Source organism: Chanodichthys erythropterus, chromosome 12 (assembly GCF_024489055.1).
Source record: "Chanodichthys erythropterus isolate Z2021 chromosome 12, ASM2448905v1, whole genome shotgun sequence".
In the NCBI taxonomy this organism is placed as follows: Eukaryota; Metazoa; Chordata; class Actinopteri; order Cypriniformes; family Xenocyprididae; genus Chanodichthys; species Chanodichthys erythropterus.
Window position 1 is genome coordinate 54,411,234 of NC_090232.1, and position 18,330 is coordinate 54,429,563.

At 38.5% G+C, this 18,330-nt stretch overlaps 3 protein-coding genes across 4 annotated transcripts; all 3 read left to right on the top strand.

Annotated features, from left to right (window-relative positions):
• The first annotated feature begins 3,508 nt into the window (after nt 1–3,508).
• Nucleotides 3,509–9,098, top strand: LOC137032478 (zinc finger protein ZFP2-like). The gene is made up of 5 exons (XM_067404242.1): nt 3,509–3,729; nt 3,875–3,890; nt 4,542–4,709; nt 4,898–5,375; nt 6,818–9,098. The coding sequence occupies exons 1-5, from the start codon at nt 3,509–3,511 to the stop codon at nt 7,891–7,893; spliced, it is 1,959 nt and encodes a 652-aa protein (XP_067260343.1). The 3' UTR covers nt 7,894–9,098.
• An 839-nt stretch (nt 9,099–9,937) lies between these two features.
• Nucleotides 9,938–16,677, top strand: LOC137031935 (nucleolin-like). 2 transcript variants are annotated; one of them, XM_067403324.1, is made up of 5 exons: nt 9,938–9,963; nt 13,012–13,143; nt 13,757–13,924; nt 14,112–14,589; nt 16,547–16,677. In XM_067403324.1, exons 3-4 carry the CDS (start codon nt 13,766–13,768, stop codon nt 14,529–14,531), a joined length of 579 nt encoding a protein of 192 aa, XP_067259425.1. In that variant the 5' UTR covers nt 9,938–9,963; nt 13,012–13,143; nt 13,757–13,765; the 3' UTR covers nt 14,532–14,589; nt 16,547–16,677. The 2 variants fall into 2 exon arrangements, with proteins under 2 accessions (XP_067259425.1, XP_067259426.1); XM_067403325.1 differs by lacking the exon at nt 9,938–9,963 and having other exon boundaries at nt 13,011–13,125.
• On the top strand, nt 16,534–17,721 carry LOC137032479 (zinc finger protein 45-like). The gene has a single exon (XM_067404243.1). It carries the CDS (start codon nt 16,534–16,536, stop codon nt 17,518–17,520), a length of 987 nt encoding a protein of 328 aa, XP_067260344.1. The 3' UTR covers nt 17,521–17,721.
• The last annotated feature ends 609 nt before the right edge of the window (nt 17,722–18,330 follow it).

Consider the following 18,330-nt stretch of genomic DNA (forward strand, 5'->3'; position numbering starts at 1 on the left):
GCAGCGCTTGCAGTTAAAAATCATAATTTGCGTTCGACTGAAGAAAAAAAGTCCTCTACATCTTGGATGCCCTGGGGGTAAGCAGATAAACATCAAATTTTCATTTTTGGGTGAACTATCCCTTTAATCAAAGCTGTTCATTTTGTTCTTTTGCATAAAATAGCACAATATTTTGTGATTCTAACTTTTCTTTCTCATGGTCAATCCTCCTTTGGTCAGGTGTGGCTAAATCGAGTGCAGCTGAGAAGCAGCGGTTAACAGACAGCGTATTTTACAGACATTGTGAAAATGTTGTTTATGATCTTTTACTGCTTTCACTAAGTATTAATGATAGTCTTTGATTGAATGCTGAATGCAACAATTTAATCTACCTAATTATAATTGAAGAATGTGGATCTTATATGTATGTCACTGGTGTTACTGTTTTTTTCTGTCACATTAAATAAAATGTCACATTTGACATAATTTTACATCCATTGAATTGTGCCCGACTCTAGAATCAAGATTTAAAGGAATACATCATCACTTGTTTATTACTGCTTTTCAAATATTTTCATTGTTATAGCAAATACGGTTTTGCAAATTAACTCATCATTCAGTCACAATTAACAAACCTGATTAAAATAACACACAAACTCCTTATTTGTTCCATTATCATTATTTTTCTTTAATTCTGACTGCATGTATCCAAACATTTCATAAAAACCTTTAATATTGCAAAAGAAGTAAGATAACACCAGTGACCAAAAAAAATGGTGCATGATAATTTCCATTTACTGGATGATTAACTAACATTATTTTATTGATGTCTTTCTTGAATAATTACGTTAAGATCTGATATCAGTCTCTTGGCAACGCCAGTGATTTTAGAAACACGTATTTTTAATGAGAATTTAGGTTTGGTGAAGCTCTTCACTTCTTCTCTTCAAACTCCATCACTCGTACTGTAGGAGGCGCTGTGACGTTCTTTAGTCTACCGGTAAAACCACTAAAGAAAGAAAGTTTGGAGCCCTCACGGTGAGTGTTTAATTTGTTTAACATTATTTATGCGTTTTAGCTGTTTGTGTGCTTTTTGTTGCTGCTTTTCTGTCTCTATTTTAAATGAATTTAATAAGGCTTTTCCTCGGCTGCTCGCCTTATGAAAAGAGTACAGTAACCACACCGTGTTTGATTGCCAATAACTAGTTTTACTACAAACACGATGTTTAAAACCATGCTTCATTTTCGTAAGGGGTGGTTTTGCTACGGCAACCATAACAATGTCTTATTATTTTTAATTAGTTTTAGTCATAGTCTTTTAACTAAAATGCCATTTAGTTTTAGTCATATTTTAGTCATTTAAATTGTTTGCCTAGTTTTAGTCGACTAAATATAAACTTTAGATTTCATTGACTAAAATTAGTGCATTAATTAAGAATTTCTCTAAAATTTCCAAACCCATTATATTGTCCTGGAGAAAACATCTAATAAACTGTTAATATGAATGATATTAGAATTTGAACATCCAATACAAACACTTTTCATAATAAAATCACTTCTAAAGAACATGTGGTTATCTTTTCAAAGAATAATATATTCTTTATTACAACTTTCACAACATTATTCTTTCAAGCATATTTATTTGTAGAAATTAAATATAATTTATCATTATTAAAGAGCAGTGAGTGATTGTTTCTGTCTTTTGTTTGATATTAAATTTTCAAAAATGTCATTAATTACTCACTGTCGTTCTACACCCATAAGACTTTCATTCATCTTCAGAACACAAATTAAGATATTTTTGATTATCTTGTGTGTATTCAAAACACTGTTTCATGAAGCTTCGAAGCTTTACAAATTTCTGTTTCGAATCAGTGGTTCGGCGTGTGTATCAAACAAAATTAACCCTGATGCTAGCAAACACCAACATCTGAGGTAGTTGCTTGTAGAAGTTTCTAACATTAATTACAATAGGTGTGTGTTAATATTAATTTTCATACATGAAATAATAGCTTACTAAAGATGTGTGTTAACGTGAATTATCATAGGAAATTGTGAGAGTAACAATCTGTAATACGGTTGGCTAGCCTTATTGGTATGTTACAGTAGCTTAGCTCTGAAAGATGAATTTGCTGTTATCAACAGTCTAAATTGAAGTAAGAGTGCAACAAGACCTTACGCGCCAGAGAAACGAGCGCAACACCATCTTTATAATTTTGTCTTTGAACTTCTGTTTTTGCGGTAGCTCTGTACATTTCTACGGCATCGCTGCTGAAGAACAATTAGCTGGTGAAGTGGATTTACTTGTTGTAGAGTTACAGAATTGAGATATTTTGAATTTTCTCTGCAAAATTGTTGCAGTGTTTGCCATTTCCAGACATTGTATTTTAATGAACTCCTCCCAGAGATTTTATCAGACAAAACATCATATTTTTTCAGTCTAATCTAAAAGCCTTTGCGATGTTAAAATGCGAAGATCTAGAGTTTCCACTGAAGGGCGTGCCCGTGGTGGCCTGACAAAGTGTGATGTTTTGCCATGATATAGGAAGTTGTTGTAACTCGGGCATACAATGTCCGATCTGCCCCAAACTTCACATGTTTGATAAGAGTTCTGGCCTGATGGCATCTACAGTATCTCACAGTACACCCCTCACATTATTGTAAATATTTTATTATATCTCTTCATGTGATAACAATGAAGAAATGACACTTGGCTACAATGTAAAGTAGTGAGTGTGCAGCTTTTATAACAGTCTAAATTTGCTGTCCCCTCAAAATAACTCAACACACAGCCATTAATGTCTAAACCGCTGGCCACAAAAGTGAGTACACCCCTAAGTAAAAATGTCCAAATCTGGCCCAAAGTGTCAATATTTTGTGTGTCCACCATTATTTTCCAGCACTGCCTTAACCCTCTTGGGCATGGAGTTCACCAGAGCTTCACAGGTTACCACTGGAGTCCTCTTCCACTCCTCCATGACGGCCTCACAGAGCTGATGGAGGTTAGAGACCTTGCGCTCCTCCACCTTCCATTTGAGGATGCCCCACAGGTGCTCAATAGGGTTCAGGTCTGGAGACATGGTTGGCCAGTCCATCACCTTTACCCTCAGCTTCTTTAGATTAGATTAGATTCAGATTTAGCAAGGCAGTGGTCATCTTGGAGGTGTGTTTGGGGTCGTTATCATGTTGGAATACTGCCCTACGGCCCAGTCTCCAAAGGGATAATCCTCTGCTCATTCATGGTTTCCTGAATGAACTGTAGCTCCCCAGTGCCGGGAGCACTCATGCAGCCCCAAACCATGACAGTCCCACCATCATGCTTGACTGTAGGCAAGACACACTTGTCTTTGTACTCCTTACCTGGATGTCGCCACACACGCTTGACACCATCTGAACCAAATAAGTTTTTCTTGGTCACAGCAGACCACAGGACATGGTTCCAGTAATCCATGTCCTTAGTCTGTTTGTTTTCAGCAAACTGTTTGCGGGCTTTCTTGTGCATCATCTTTAGAAGAGGCTTTCTTCTGGGATGACAGCCATGCAGACCAATTTGATGCAGTGTGCAGCGTATGGTCTGAGCACTGACAGGCTGACCCCCAACCCCTTAAACCTCTGCAGCAATGCTGGCAGCACTCATACATCTATTTCCCAAACACAACCTCTGGATATGACGCTGAGCACGTGCACTCAACTTCTTTGGTCGACCATGACGAGGCCTGTTCTGAGTGAAACCTGTCCTGTTAAACTGCTGTAAGGACTTGGCCACTGTGCTGCAGCTGAGTTTCAGGATCTTGCAATCTTCTTATAGCCTACGCCATCTTTATGTAGAGCAATGATTCTTTTTTTCAGATCCTCAGAGGGTTCTTTGCCATTAAGTGCCATGTTGAACTTCCAGTGACCAGTATGAGAGAGTGAGAGTGATAACACCAAATTTAACACACCTGCTCCCCATTCACACCTGACACCTTGTAACACTAACGAGTTGTCACATGAAAAGATATAACAAAATATTTACAAAAATGTAAGGGGTGTACTCACTTCTGTGAGATACTGTACAAGCTAATATTCAGTCATAGCACCACCTGTTAACAACAGGAAATGTCATGCTTCACACTGTAATTCACTCCCAGAAACACATTTAAATGTGCCATGAAGTAAAACATGTTAGAAACACGTTAAATCATGTATCACTTGGCTAAGTCCTGATGTAAGAGATTAACACCTCCAAACGGGAAGTTGTTGTACCTCAGGCATACAATGTCCAATCTGCCCCAAACTGTTTGAGAAGAGTCCTGGTCTGAAGACATCTACAAAATTGGCAAAATTTAGTTATAGTTATATCGCCACCAGCTGGTAGCAGGAATTTTGGCAAATACAAATGACTGATGTAGTCCTTCTATATTTATTTATATTCTTATAAGCATATTGCCCACCATGCTCTGTTTTCCTAAAGCCACCGGGTGGTGGCATGTTTGCGAGGGCCCTTTTATCGCTGTTTGAAGCTTTAATTTTCAGTTCATTATCAATGCATCTTTTAGTAATGATGATGTGTTTGTGTTCAGATGTTGAGCATGAAAGCACAGATGGATGTGATCTGCTGTAAATCAGTAGGAACTGATCTGTCCATGCTGGATATTGAGGATTTCATCAGTGAAATCTGTCAGCTGAAGAAAGAGGTGGCGTCACTGGAGGCAAAGCTGAGAGAAAGAGGAGACAAACCCAACAGAGAGGTTTGAGCGGCTCATTTCATCCTTCAGCTCAATCAAACCAAAGTTTTGTTAGCTTCTCACTTCTTACGCACATCTCAAATTAAACCAGCAGCTAAATATGCTAATCTAATCACCAATATAACCACTAGAGATAACTGCTGAGTAATGAGGCTAATATCAACAGGTTGTTGTTTATTTGTGTTTGTCAGGATCTGGAGAAGGTTTCAGTGTGTGTGACTGACGGGACAGAAGCTCAGGATTCAGTCTGGAGATCCAGAGACACACAGGACTCAGAGCTCAGCCTCACTTTACTGTGTTATACTGACGCTCAGGATCATGGATCCGCTGATCAAACCTCTGACTGTAACGCTGGAGAACAGCAGATGCTGCAGACGCCGCTGAAGATGTGCTCCGTCAAACTGGTGGACTGCAGGAACCTGATAGAGAGCAGAGGAGAAAAAAACACAGCAGAGGAACAACAACAGAGACATGAGGAGGAGGAGGATGGTATTGATAATGGGAATGATGATGATGATGGGAATGATGAGGATGATGATAAAGGGACCAGAGGAGAAAAAACAGAAGAGGAACAACAACAGAGACACGAGGAGGATGATGATGAAGAATATCAGAATAATGAAGTTGATAATGAAGATCAGAATGATGATGATGACTTTGTTCATTCAGGTATGTTTCTTCCTTTTATAACCAGATATGCTGATTTAACAGAATTATTATTGAAATGTTAAAATGATCATGTATGTTCTGACCTACATTCATGTGGAGCAGCTTTTGTTGTGAATTCTACCAGTTTGAGACACTGAGACAGCACTGAGACAACAAATCATGACCTGCACGCCTATAAAATATCAGTGCTGCACATCAGAGTTTGTGGCCCGGTTTCACAGACCGGGCTTAGACTAAGCCAGGATTAGGCCTTAGTTCAATTAGGACATTTAAGTAGCTTTTATAAATGTGCCCTAGAAAAAAAAAATACTGTTGTTCATCTTGAGACAAAATAATGACACTGACTAGGGATGAAACGATTAGTCGATATTATCAACAATAAAAAATTGACAAATATTGTTGTTGTTGAATAGTCTCATATGACCTATTTGAAGGGCCTGCAATAATGCGATTTGAAATTTGAACAGTGGGACTCAATCAGTGAAATTGTCCAAAATGTCTTGGTATGCTGAAGCATTAAGAGTTCCTTTCACTGGAACTAAGGGTTCAAGCCCAACCCCTGAAAAACAACCCCACACCATAATCCCCCTCCACCAAACTTTACACTTGGCACAATGCAGTCAGGCAAGTACTGTTCTCCTGGAGCCGCCAAATCCAGGCTCGTCCATCGGATTACCAGACAGAGATGCGTGATTGGTCACCACGCTTGAATTCACTGAGCTCCTGAGAGCAACCCATTCTTTCACAAATGTTTGTAGAAGCAGTCTGCATGCCTAGGTGCTTGATTTTATACACCTGTGGCCATGGAAGTGATTGGAACACCTGAATTCAGTGATTTGACGGGGTGTCACAATACGTTTGACAATATAGTGTAAGGGCAGTTTCATTATAATCCTCCAAATTCATACACTAGAAGTGAGAGACCACGCACCTGTCAACTGTAACATTTTCAGTGAGACGAGATCTCTAGGAGGTCAAACGTGACTTCTCAAGAAAATAAATGGAGGATCATCAACATTGCCAGATGATTCTCCTTTTTTGGACAAAAAGTCAGTTAAGAGAAGCCTCGAATCAGGCCACATCCCCCAGACTAAAGCCTGCGATACACTGCACGATTTTAGCAATCCTATAAGATCATTACAAGCATGTAGACTGACTCATAGGCTACAATGCACATTTCTATAGAAGATTAAAACATCATCATCATGTGCTAGTGATAAACAAAAAGACCATGTTGAATCACACTTTGGCATTTGTAGTTTTTATTGTGTGCTGAAAAAAAGCAGGCAGTGTTAATTTAACACCAGAAAATTTACTGTGCCGCCTTTGCAGTTTGATAACCTCACTAAGACTTATTAGTTTACATTTTATTTTGACTGATTGTTCAGCTCTAGAAGTTATTGAAAATGTTAGGTATTTTATGCCCATTTTGTTCCTTTCAGATAACAGCGCTGGTTCATCTTCTGATGGAGAAACTGTGTCTACATCCAAAGAGCGACAGAAAGTGAATAGTTTCTCCTGTAAAAAAACATTCAGCAAACAAGAAAATTTAGCGAGACATGAGAGAAAACACACTGAACAGAAAGACTTCACCTGCAAGATATGCGACCTCAGCTTTCCTACTTATGCAGAGAGGAAACTTCATTCAAAAGAGCACACCGTGAAGAAGGAGTTTCACTGCGAACAGTGCGGGAAGGATTTTTTCACCACTCCTTATAATATGAGAGGTCATATAAACACACACAGTGAAAAGACTTTACAATGCAATGTGTGTAACAAATATTTCCGCACCAACCCACAACTTTCAAGTCATATGAGAATCCACACGGGTGAAAAGCCGTACCAGTGCCCTCACTGCGAGATGAGCTTTGGCCAGAGATCCCATCTGAAGAGCCATGTATTCATACACACCGATGCGAGGGCGTACCAGTGCCCTCACTGCGAGAAAAGCTTTAATCTCGGATCAGTTCTAAAGAAACATCTACTCCAACACACCAATGAGAGGCCGTATCAGTGCAGTGAATGTGGGAACACCTTTAAGGACTCGACTTCTCTGAAGGTACACCAAAAAATACACTCTGATTTCAAATTGTATCAGTGTTCATACTGTGAGAAACGATTCCATCATTCGACTCACTGGAAAACCCATGAGAGGATTCACACCGGAGAGAAACCGTACCTGTGCTCCTACTGCGGGAAGAGCTTTTCTAATCCATATTGTTTTAAAGTTCATCTCAGAGTTCACACTGGAGAAAGACCGTATCACTGTAGTGATTGTGGGAAGGGCTTTTATATGCTAAGTGACTTAAAAATACATCAGAGGACTCATACAGGAGAAAAACCTTATAAATGCTCACATTGCGACAAGGCTTTTGCTCATTCAAGTGCCATGAAGGTCCATGAGCGAATGCATACAGGAGAGAAACCTTACCGCTGCTCCATCTGCGGCGAGAGATTCTCTTTTAAATGGGGATTTCGGAGTCACAAGAAGAAACACGCTGAACCAGAATCATCATAGCTTCATCATGTTAATATATAGATATGGGTCTTTGTACAGAAATGTCCTTTTTTTTTTTTTCTTAGCCTTTATAGAAATATTACACTTGAAAAACACTACTACAATTTCTTTATATTTTAAAATGAAACAATGTTATTTGAACAAATACACCTTGTTGATCGTCAGTGTGGCAATATTTGTTTTTTTAAATAATTGACCCTTCGCAAAAACCCGCCCTGTTATAAGGTTCTGTACTGTTGCTTTGTCCGACAAGCGGTGGTGCTGTCACGCTACACAGTGAAAAATACATTGCGGATCAAAGAGGACACTGACAACACGTCGACAGACAAGACAGAGCAGGTTACTTATGATATTAAAGTCCTAGCTTTCAAATGGTGTAATTTTTAAAGAAATTCAAACAATAAAAAGAGTTCTGTGGCTCTTTAATGTGTCGTGACAGATTGCTGTAGCACCTCAGCTCAAGCGGCTCGTGAACGATCATCTCTTCCTACTAATTAATTTATAGCATCAAATAAACATGCATGAACATCAGAAGGAATGTTGTTTCAAATGCGGAAAGACGTCAATACACACCATTTTTCAAATTTAACTCCACTGAGGTTAATCTTCTAACTCCTGACTGCTTTGTCGGACAAAATGGCGTGTTCGGCATTCTGATCGGTTAGATCGCTTGTCAATCAAACTCCCGGCAAAGGGTCAATTATATAGATTCCAAGCACCACAGAAGCTTTCGTACAGAGGGAAAGTGCTTTACTTTGAGGTCAGAAACAGGTTTTTTTAACATTTAAAATACAACAATCTATACATAACTATCAAATATATTACGTAAATGACAAAAAAAAAACAATGCCAAACATATATTATAAAACATACTGTATATTGAAAGTTGTGGTCCCCTTGAGTTGTCACTGGTGTTACAGTTTAACACAAATCTGTTATTTTGAAATAAAAATCACACTGATGACATCTCTTGACTTTATATAATAAATATTATATAAATATTCTCATTTATCTCATGATTTCATATTTCACTAGTATGACCTACTTTATTGTTAGGGAATTAAAAAACACTAGAATACAAATGGATTAAACTACTTAATTTTGTAAAATGCATTTTTCATGAAAATTGTCACTGGTGATCAGGAACACCAGACTCCAGTTTATAGATAAACCTTATTCAAAGCTGTTCATTTAGTTCTTTTGCATAAAATAGCACAATATTTTGTGATTCTAACTTTTCTTTCTCATGGTCAATCCTCCTTTGGTCAGGTGTGGCTAAATTGAGTGCAGCTGAGAAGCAGCGGTTAACAGCGTATTTTACAGACATTGTGAAAATGTTGTTTATGATCTTTTACTGCTTTCACTAAGTATTAATGATAGTCTTTGATTGAATGCCAAATGTAATAATTTAATCTACTTAATTATAATTGAAGAATGTGGATCTTATATGGATGTCACTGGTGTTACTGTTTTGTTTTGTCTGTCACATTAAATAAAATGTGTCACATTTGACATAATAATTTTACATCCACTGAATTGTGCCCGACTCTAGAATTAAGATTTAAAGGACTGCATCATTACTTGTTTATAACTGCTTTTCAAATATTTTCATTGTTAGCAAATACATGGTTGTGCAAATTAACTGACATCATTCAGTCACACTTAACAAACCTGATTAAAATAAATAACACACAATCTCCTTATTTGTTCCATTATCATTATTTTTCTTTAACTCTGACTGAATGTGCCCAAACATTTCATAAAAACCTTTAATATTGCAAAAAAAGTAAGATAACACCAGTGACAAAAAAAATGGTGCATGATCATTTCCATTTCCTGGATGATTAACTAATATTCTTTTATTGATGTCTTTCTTGAATAATTACGTAAAGATATGATATCAGTCTCTTGGCAACACCATTGAAACACGTATTTTTAATGACAATTTAGGTTTAGTGAGGCTCTTCACTTCTTCTCTTCAAACTCCATCACTCGTACTGTAGGAGGCGCTGTGACGTTCTTTAGTCTACCGGTAAAACCACTAAAGAAAGAAAGGCTGGAGCCCTCACGGTGAGTGTTTCATTTGTTTGACATTATTTATGCGTTTTAGCTGTTTGTGTGCTTTTTTTGCTGCTTTTCTGACTCTATTTTTAATTAATTTAATGAACCTTTTCCTCGGCTGCTCGCCTTATGAAAAGAGTACAGTAACCACACCGTGTTTGATTGCCAATAACTGTAATTTTACTACAAACACAATGTTTAAATTCTGGTGTAGTAAAATCATTGTTAATTTGTGGTAGCATTGTTTAACTATAACATGGTGTTTTGGTTTTATTTGTAGTAAAACTATGCTTAATTTTTGTAAGGGGTGGTTTTGCTATGACAACCATAACAATTTCTTATTATTTTTAATTAGTTTTAGTCATAACCTTTTAACTAAAATGCCATTTTCTTTTAGTCATCTGAATTGTTTGTCTAGTTTCAGGTGACTAAATATAAAATTTTTGGATTTCATTGAATAAAATTGAGTTACATTGTAGTGCATTAATTAAGAATTTCTCTAAAATTTCCAAACCCATTATTATAGTCCTGGAGGAAACACCTAATAACCTGTTATGAATTATATTAAAATTTGAACATATTCATTTTCAAAGAATAATATATTCATTGTTTATAACAACTTTCATACAACATTATCTTTAAAGCAAACATATTTATTTGTATAAATTAATTAGAATTAACCCGTATTAAATTTATTAAAGAGCAGTGAGTGATTGTCTCTGTCTTTTGTTGTTTGATTGATATTAAAGGTTTAGTACACCCCAAATTTAAATTTCCGTCATATAATTATTCACCCTCTTCAATATTGAACCTTTTCACATTCTAATTTTCTGAGATACTGAATTTGGGATTTTCCTTAGTTGTCAGTTAAAATCATCAAAATTAAAAGAAAAAAACATTTTAAATATATCAGTGTGTGTAACGAATGAATATAATATACAAGTTTCACTTTTTGAATGGAATTAGTGAAATAAATCAACTTTTTGATGATATTCTAATTGTATGACCAGCACCTGTATAGTGATGGGTGATTTCAAAACACTGTTTCATGAAGCTTCGAAGTTTTACACATTTTTGTTTCAAATCTGTGGTTCGCCATATCAAACAAAATGAACCCTAATGCTAACAAACACCAAAATCTGAGGTAGATGCTTGTAAAAAATTAATGTTAATTTTCAGACATGAAGTAATAGCTTACTAAAGATGTGTGCTAACATTAATTATCATAGGAAATTGTGAGAGTAACAATCTGTAATATGGTTGGCTAACCTTATTCGTATGTTACAGTAGCTTAGCTCTGAAAGATGAATTTGCTGTTATCAACAGTCTAAATTGAAGTAAGAGTGCAACAAGACTCTATAGACCTTATGAGCCAGAGAAACAAGCACACCGCCATCTTTATAACATTGTCTTTGAACTTCTGTTTTTGCGGTAGCTCTGTACATTTCTATGGCATCGCTGCTGAAAAACAATTAGCTGGTGAAGTGGATTTACTTGTTGTAGAGTTATAGAAGTGAGATATTTTGAATTTTCTCTGCAAAATTGTTGCAGTATTTGCCATTTCCAGACATTGTATTTTAATGAACTCCTCCCAGAGATTTTATCAGACAAAGCATCATATTTTGTCAGTCTAATCTAAAGGTCTTTGTGACGTTAAAATGCGAGATCTAGAGTAGGGCTCGTCAACTGGCGGCCCGCGGGCCAAATCCAGCCTGCCAATAATATTCATCTGGTCCACGGTACCCCAGGCTCACTCCTCCTCTTTTCCTGGCAGTGTGGCTAAATTTGGTTAGATATTGTGGCCTGCAGCTGTACAGCTATATACTATATATTTGGATTCATTTGGTTGTAGTTTGTGTTTAGGCACTGTTTATAGGCCTATATATTGTTTGGCTTGCTTAGTTGGGGACACTTGACATTTGACTTGACATTTGATATTCAACAGTATTCTTGACATTTATTCAACAGTGCTTTGATCTGCCTGCATTGACACTATTCTTTAAGAGCTGCTGTGCAGCAAAAATTATGTACCAGTTATCAATGTAAAGCTGCTTTGACACAATCTGCATTGTAAAAAGAGCTATATAAATAAAGGTGACTTGACTATAGAATATAATATAATTTGACTATGGTAGTGAGTAGCCATGTATGGTTTTACCTGTGGTTATGAAGTATCACTGTCAGAATATTTACATTTTAGCCTAATAATTAATAAAATAATTTGTAATAATTGTTGAAATTCTTCCATTTGAGGATGCCCCACAGATGCTCAATAGGGATTAGGTTTGGAGACACGCTTGGCCAGTCCATCACCTTTACCTTCAGCTTCTTTAGCAAGGCAGTGGTCGTCTTGGAGGTGTGTTTGGGGTCGTTATCATGTTGGAATACTGCCCTGCGGCCCAGTCTCCAGAGGGAGGGTATCATGCTCTGCTCATTCACGGTTCCCTGAATGAACTGTAGCTCCCCAGTGCCGGCAGCACTCATGCAGCCCCAAACCATGACACTCCCACCACCATGCTTGACTGTAGGCAAGACACACTTGTCTTTGTACTCCTCACCTGGTTGCCGCTACACACGCTTGACACCATCTGAACCAAATAAGTTTTTCTTGGTCTCATCAGACCACATGACATGGTTTAAGTAATCCATGTCCTTAGTCTGCTTGTCTTCAGCAAACTGTTTGCAGGCTTTCTTGTGCATCATGTTTAGAAGAGGATTCCTTCTGGGACGACAGCCGTGCAGACCAATTTGATGCAGTGTGCGGCGTATGGTCTGAGCACTGGCAGGCTGACATCCACCCCCCCACCCCTTCAACCTCTGCAGCAATGCTGGCAGCACTCATACGTCTATTTCCCAAACACAACCTATGGATATGATGCTGAGTATGTGCACTCAACTTCTTTGGTCGACCATGACGAGGTCTGTTCTGAGTGAAACCTGTCCTGTTAAACCACTGTATGGTCTTGGCCACCATGCTGCAGCTCAGTTTCAGGGTCTTGGCAATCTTCTTATAGCCTACGCCATCTTTATGTAAAACAACAACTCTTTTTTTCTCAGATCCTCAGAGGGTTCTTTGCCATGAGGTGCCATGTTGAACTTCCAGTGACCAGTATGAGAGAGCGAGAGCAATAACACCAAATTTAACACACCTGCTCCCCATTCACACCAAAGGTCTTGTAACAACAACGAGTTAGTGTTTCTTCAGTGTTGTCACGTGAAAAGATATAATAAAATATTTATAGAAATGTTAGGGGTGTACTCACTTCTGTGAGATACTGTACAAGCCAGTATTCAGTTAGTCATAGCACCACCTGTTAACAACAGGAAATGACATGCTTCACACTGTAATTCACTCCCAGAAACACATTTAAATATGGCATGAAGTAAAACACATTAGAAACACTACACAAATCATGTAACACTTGGCTAAGTCCTGATGTAAGTGATTAACACCTTTAAATGGGAAGTTGTTGTACCTCGGGCATACAATGTTCAATCTGCCCCAAACTTCACGTGTTTGAGAAGAGGCCTGGTCTGAAGACATCTACAAAATTGGCAAAATTCATTTATTGTTATATCGCCACCAGCTGGTAGCAGGAATTTTGGCAAATACAAATGACTGACGTAGTCCTCCTATATTTATTTATGTACTTATAAGCATATTGCCCACCATGCTCTGTTTTCCTAAAGCCACCAGGTGGTGGTGGCATGTGTGCAAGGGCCCTTTTATCGCTGTTTGAAGCTTTAGTTTTCAGTTCATTATCAATGCTTCTTTTAGTAATAATGATGTGTTTGTGTTCAGATCTTGAGCATGAAAGCACAGATGGATGTGATCTGCTGTAAATCAGTAGGAACTGATCTGTCCATGCTGGATATTGAGGATTTCATCAGTGAAATCTGTCAGCTGAAGAAAGAGGTGGCGTCACTGGAGGCAAAGCTGAGAGAAAGAGGAGACAAACCCAACAGAGAGGTTTGAGCGGCTCATTTCATCCTTCAGCTCAATCAAACCAAAGTTTTGTTAGCTTCTCACTTCTTATGCACATCTCAAATTAAACCAGCAGCTAAATATGCTAATCTAATCACCAATATAGAGATAGAGATAACTGCTGAGTAATGAGGCTAATATCAACAGGTTGTTGTTTATTTGTGTTTGTCAGGATCTGGAGAAGGTTTCAGTGTGTGTGACTGACAGGACAGAAGCTCAGGATTCAGTCTGGAGATCCAGAGACACACAGGACTCAGAGCTCAGCCTCACTTTACTGTGTTATACTGACGCTCAGGATCATGGATCCGCTGATCAAACCTCTGACTGTAACGCTGGAGAACAGCAGACGCTGCAGACGCCGCTGAAGATGTGCTCCGTCAAACTGGTGGACTGCAGGAACCTGATAAAAACCACAGCAGAGGAACAACAACAGAGACATGAGGAGGAGGAAGAGCAAGATGGGAATAATGATGATGAAGATGGGAATAATGAGGATGATGGGAATGATGAGGATGATGATGAAGGGAGCAGAGGAGAAAAAACAGAAGAGGAACAACAACAGAGCCATGCGGAGGAGGATGAAGAAGAATAACAGAATAATGAAGTTGATGATGAAGATCAGAATGATGATGATGACTTTGTTCCTTCAGGTATGTTTCTTCCTTTTATAACCAGATATGCTGATTTAACAGAATTATTATTGAAATGTTAAAATATCATGTATGTTCTGACAGCAGCAGCAGCAGCTTTTGTTGGGAATTCTAGTAGTTTTGCCATATATTAAACCCTTAACAAAAATAAAATTGTGACATTCAAATCTGTGTTCTGCCGCTAATCTACAGAGAGTTTTAATGTTTAGATATGAACAGCTTTATAAACAATCTTTTCAAACACATTATCAATATCATTATTTTTTACCATGTTACATAAAGTCAATCCCAATTCTATTTTATACCCCTTCGCCCTTCCCCTTGCCTCTTGAAACAGAGTGGCAAGGTGTAGGGATGAAAATATTCCCCTAAGAAATGGGACACCACTGCTACACCATTACACACATCATCATACCTAATTTCTTTTATTAGTATCCTGTAATATTTAACCAGTACGAACAGCAATGAAGTGCGCATATCAACAGAAATCAGGTGCGAGCACTTTAACAGATTACTCACTCCCAACACTGTTTGCGCTCGGTTTCAGTTCGAAAACGTATGAGACGTTGAATTTCCCAAGACTGGTGAAGCCGCTTTTCCATCGGGCCAAGCTGCTTAAGCGTTGCATTTAGTGCCGAGACGGCCGGTACGGATATGGTTTTGTTTTCTACTGTGGTGCTGCGATAACGGAGCCCGCAGTGTAATACAAAGGTGTCAGTTGTTGCCTTGGTAAGGCAAGAGTTTACAGACGTTACGAGATGCAAATAGCGACTGCGCTATGAAAGATGACCAGATATTTCTTTTAACTTTATCACTCATTTGTGTTCACATCATTCGAATAGTGTGCTTAGCAAGCTACGGAGAAACTGGCAGCCAGGTAACACATAAGTGATCGATCCTGAGTGGAAATATCACTACCATGATCAGTAGATGCATTCTAGCAGCAGGGTAGTTGCCTTTTTCTCCAAGTTTGTCTTCCTATCACTGCTTCAGTGTTACTTTAAACACTCTGGTGGTTCCCGTGTTTATTTAAAGGGATAGTTCACCCAAAAATGAAAATTTGATGTTTATCTGCTTACCCCCAGTGCATCCAAGATGTAGGTGACTTTTTTTCTTCAGTCGAACGCAAATTATGATTTTTAACTGCAAGCGCTGCCGTCTGTCAGTCAAATAATAGCAGTGGATGGGAACTTCAACTATAACAGTAAATAAAACTTGCTTAGACAAATCAAAATTAAACCCTGCGGCTCGTGACGACACATTGATGTCCTAAGACACGAAATGATCGGTTTGTGCAAGAAACCAAACATTATTTATATAATTTTTACCTCTAATACACCACTATGTCCAACTTCGTTCAGCTTCCTGTTAGTGAGGTCAAAAAACGCGTTGTGATGACGGAAGTGATGTCTCGCCCATATACTTCAATGAGCGTGAGACATCACTTCCGTTGTCAGAGCGCGATCCGACCTCACTAGCCGGAAGCTGAACGAAGTTGGACATAGTGGTGTATTAGAGGTAAAAAAATATATAAATACTGTTCGGTTTCTCGCACAAACTGATCGTTTCGTGTCTTAGGACATCAATGTGCCGTCACGAGCCGCAGGGTTTAATTTGGATTTGTCTATGGAAGTTTTTTCGACTCTTATTGTTCAAGTTCCCAATCACTGCTATTATTTGACTGACAGACGGCAGCAGTTGCAGTTAAAAATCATAATTTGCGTTCAACTGAAGAAAAAAAGTCATCTACATCTTGGATGCCCTGGGGGTAAGCAGATAAACATCAAATTTTCATTTTTGGGTGAACTATCCCTTTAACCCTGGGGAATTTATTGTGCAGTGTTTGAAGTTTGATAACCGCACTAAGATATATCAATTAATTTTATTTTGACTGATTGTTCATCTCTAGATGTTATTGAAAATGTTAGATATTTTATGCTCATTATGTTCCTTGCAGACGCTGGTTCATCTTCTGATGGAGAAACTGCCTCTACATCCAAAAAGCGATGGACAAGGAAGAGTTTCTCTTGTGGAAAAACATTCGGCAAAAAGGAAAATTTAGCGAGACGTAAAAGAAAACACTCAGAACAGAAAGATTTCACCTGCAAGATATGCAACATCAGCTATTCTACTTATGCAGAGAGGAAACTTCATTCAAAAGAGCACACCGTGAAGAAGGAGTTTCACTGCGAACAGTGCGGGAAGGATTTTTTCACCACTAGTATGAGAGCTCATATAAACACACACAGTGAAAAGACTTTACAGTGCGACGTTTGTAACAAATATTTTCGCACCAACGCACATCTTACATGTCATATGAGAATCCACACGGGTGAAAAGCCGTACCCTCACTGCGAGAAGAGCTTTAATCTCGGATCAGCTCTAAAGAACCATTTACTCCAGTACACTAATGAGAGGCCGTATCAGTGCAGTGAATGTGGGAACACCTTTACAAACTCAACTCTTCTAAAGTCACACCAAAAAATACACTCTGAATTCAAACCCCATCAGTGTTCATACTGTGAGAAACGATTCAAACATTCGACTCACCGGAAAACCCATGAGAGGATTCACACCGGAGAGAAACCGTACCTGTGCTCCTACTGCGGGAAGAGCTTTGCTAGTCCATATCCTTTTAAAGTTCATCTCAGAGTTCACACTGGAGAAAGACCGTATCGCTGTGGTGATTGTGGGAAGGGCTTTTATATGCTAAGTGACTTAAAAATACATCAGAGGACTCATACAGGAGAAAAACCTTTTAAATGCTCACATTGCGACAAGGCTTTTGCTCGTTCAAGTGCCATGAAGGTCCATGAGCGAATGCATACAGGAGAGAAACCTTACCGCTGCTCCATCTGCGGCGAGAGATTCTCTTTTAAATGGGGTCTTCAGAGTCACCAGAAGAAACACGCTGAGCCAGAATCATCATAGCTTCAACATGTAATGTTTTTAGGTTGTGTAAAAAAACACTTTTGCAGTATTCGGGGAATGTTATTTTATGTTTCTAAGAAAAAAAAAAGAAAACTAAAACTAGAATGTCTGTAGAACATTATTTACTGGTTAGAAATTAATGAAAAATTCTCTAATGTACAAAAGTATTCTCGTTTCTTCATAAAATTAATGCCATGTTTCTCACCATGCAATTGCGAACGGTTCTCTTTTACATCTTGTTGTGCTTGAATTGTCGATAACATATGCGATTGTCAAAATTATGGTTCATTTACCAGTTATGTCTCAAGTGAAAGCTAACAGTTGGGGGTAAACCAGATCTGTATCAGTATAAGGGATCTGTGTGTTTGGCCTAAAGCCCGGAACTCACCAAGCCGATGATTGGCCAACTAAATTTTCTCAGTGTGCTCCGCACCGTCGGCTGAAGTTGGTACTCGTCAGCTTTTTTTCGGCTGATTTGACATGTTGAGCTCGTCGGTTCATCAGGTCATCTAATCATTCTGATTGGTTGTTCAGCTAATGCCAGGTTGCAGAACGGACGTGCTACTTGGCCGTCAGGTGTCAAGCGTTGGTTTGGTGTGTCAGGGCAACTTTGGACCCAGATGTTGCCAATCCCTTATGTTGCCACTAGTTCGTCGGCGTCAGCCTGGTGTGTTCTGGGCTTTAAAGTGACAACAGCCTAATATACCTACCTGCTGTTCTTTGTCTGATAAAAGACTATTTATTAGGTGCACGAGTTTTGGGAGGCGTTCCTTTGAAACTCAGTAACAGTCTTTGGATTCTCAGTCGATG

Bases quoted from the DNA above. Each gene is read 5' to 3' on its own strand.
- LOC137032478 (XM_067404242.1), top strand. From the start codon at position 3,509: ATGACAGCCATGCAGACCAATTTGATGCAGTGTGCAGCGTATGGTCTG. The intron at 4,710-4,897 runs GTTTGAGCGGCT...TGTGTTTGTCAG, and splicing joins GAGACAAACCCAACAGAGAG to GATCTGGAGAAGGTTTCAGT. The intron at 5,376-6,817 runs GTATGTTTCTTC...TGTTCCTTTCAG, and splicing joins TGATGACTTTGTTCATTCAG to ATAACAGCGCTGGTTCATCT.
- LOC137031935 (XM_067403324.1), top strand. From the start codon at position 13,766: ATGAAAGCACAGATGGATGTGATCTGCTGTAAATCAGTAGGAACTGAT. The intron at 13,925-14,111 runs GTTTGAGCGGCT...TGTGTTTGTCAG, and splicing joins GAGACAAACCCAACAGAGAG to GATCTGGAGAAGGTTTCAGT.
- LOC137032479 (XM_067404243.1), top strand. From the start codon at position 16,534: ATGTTCCTTGCAGACGCTGGTTCATCTTCTGATGGAGAAACTGCCTCT.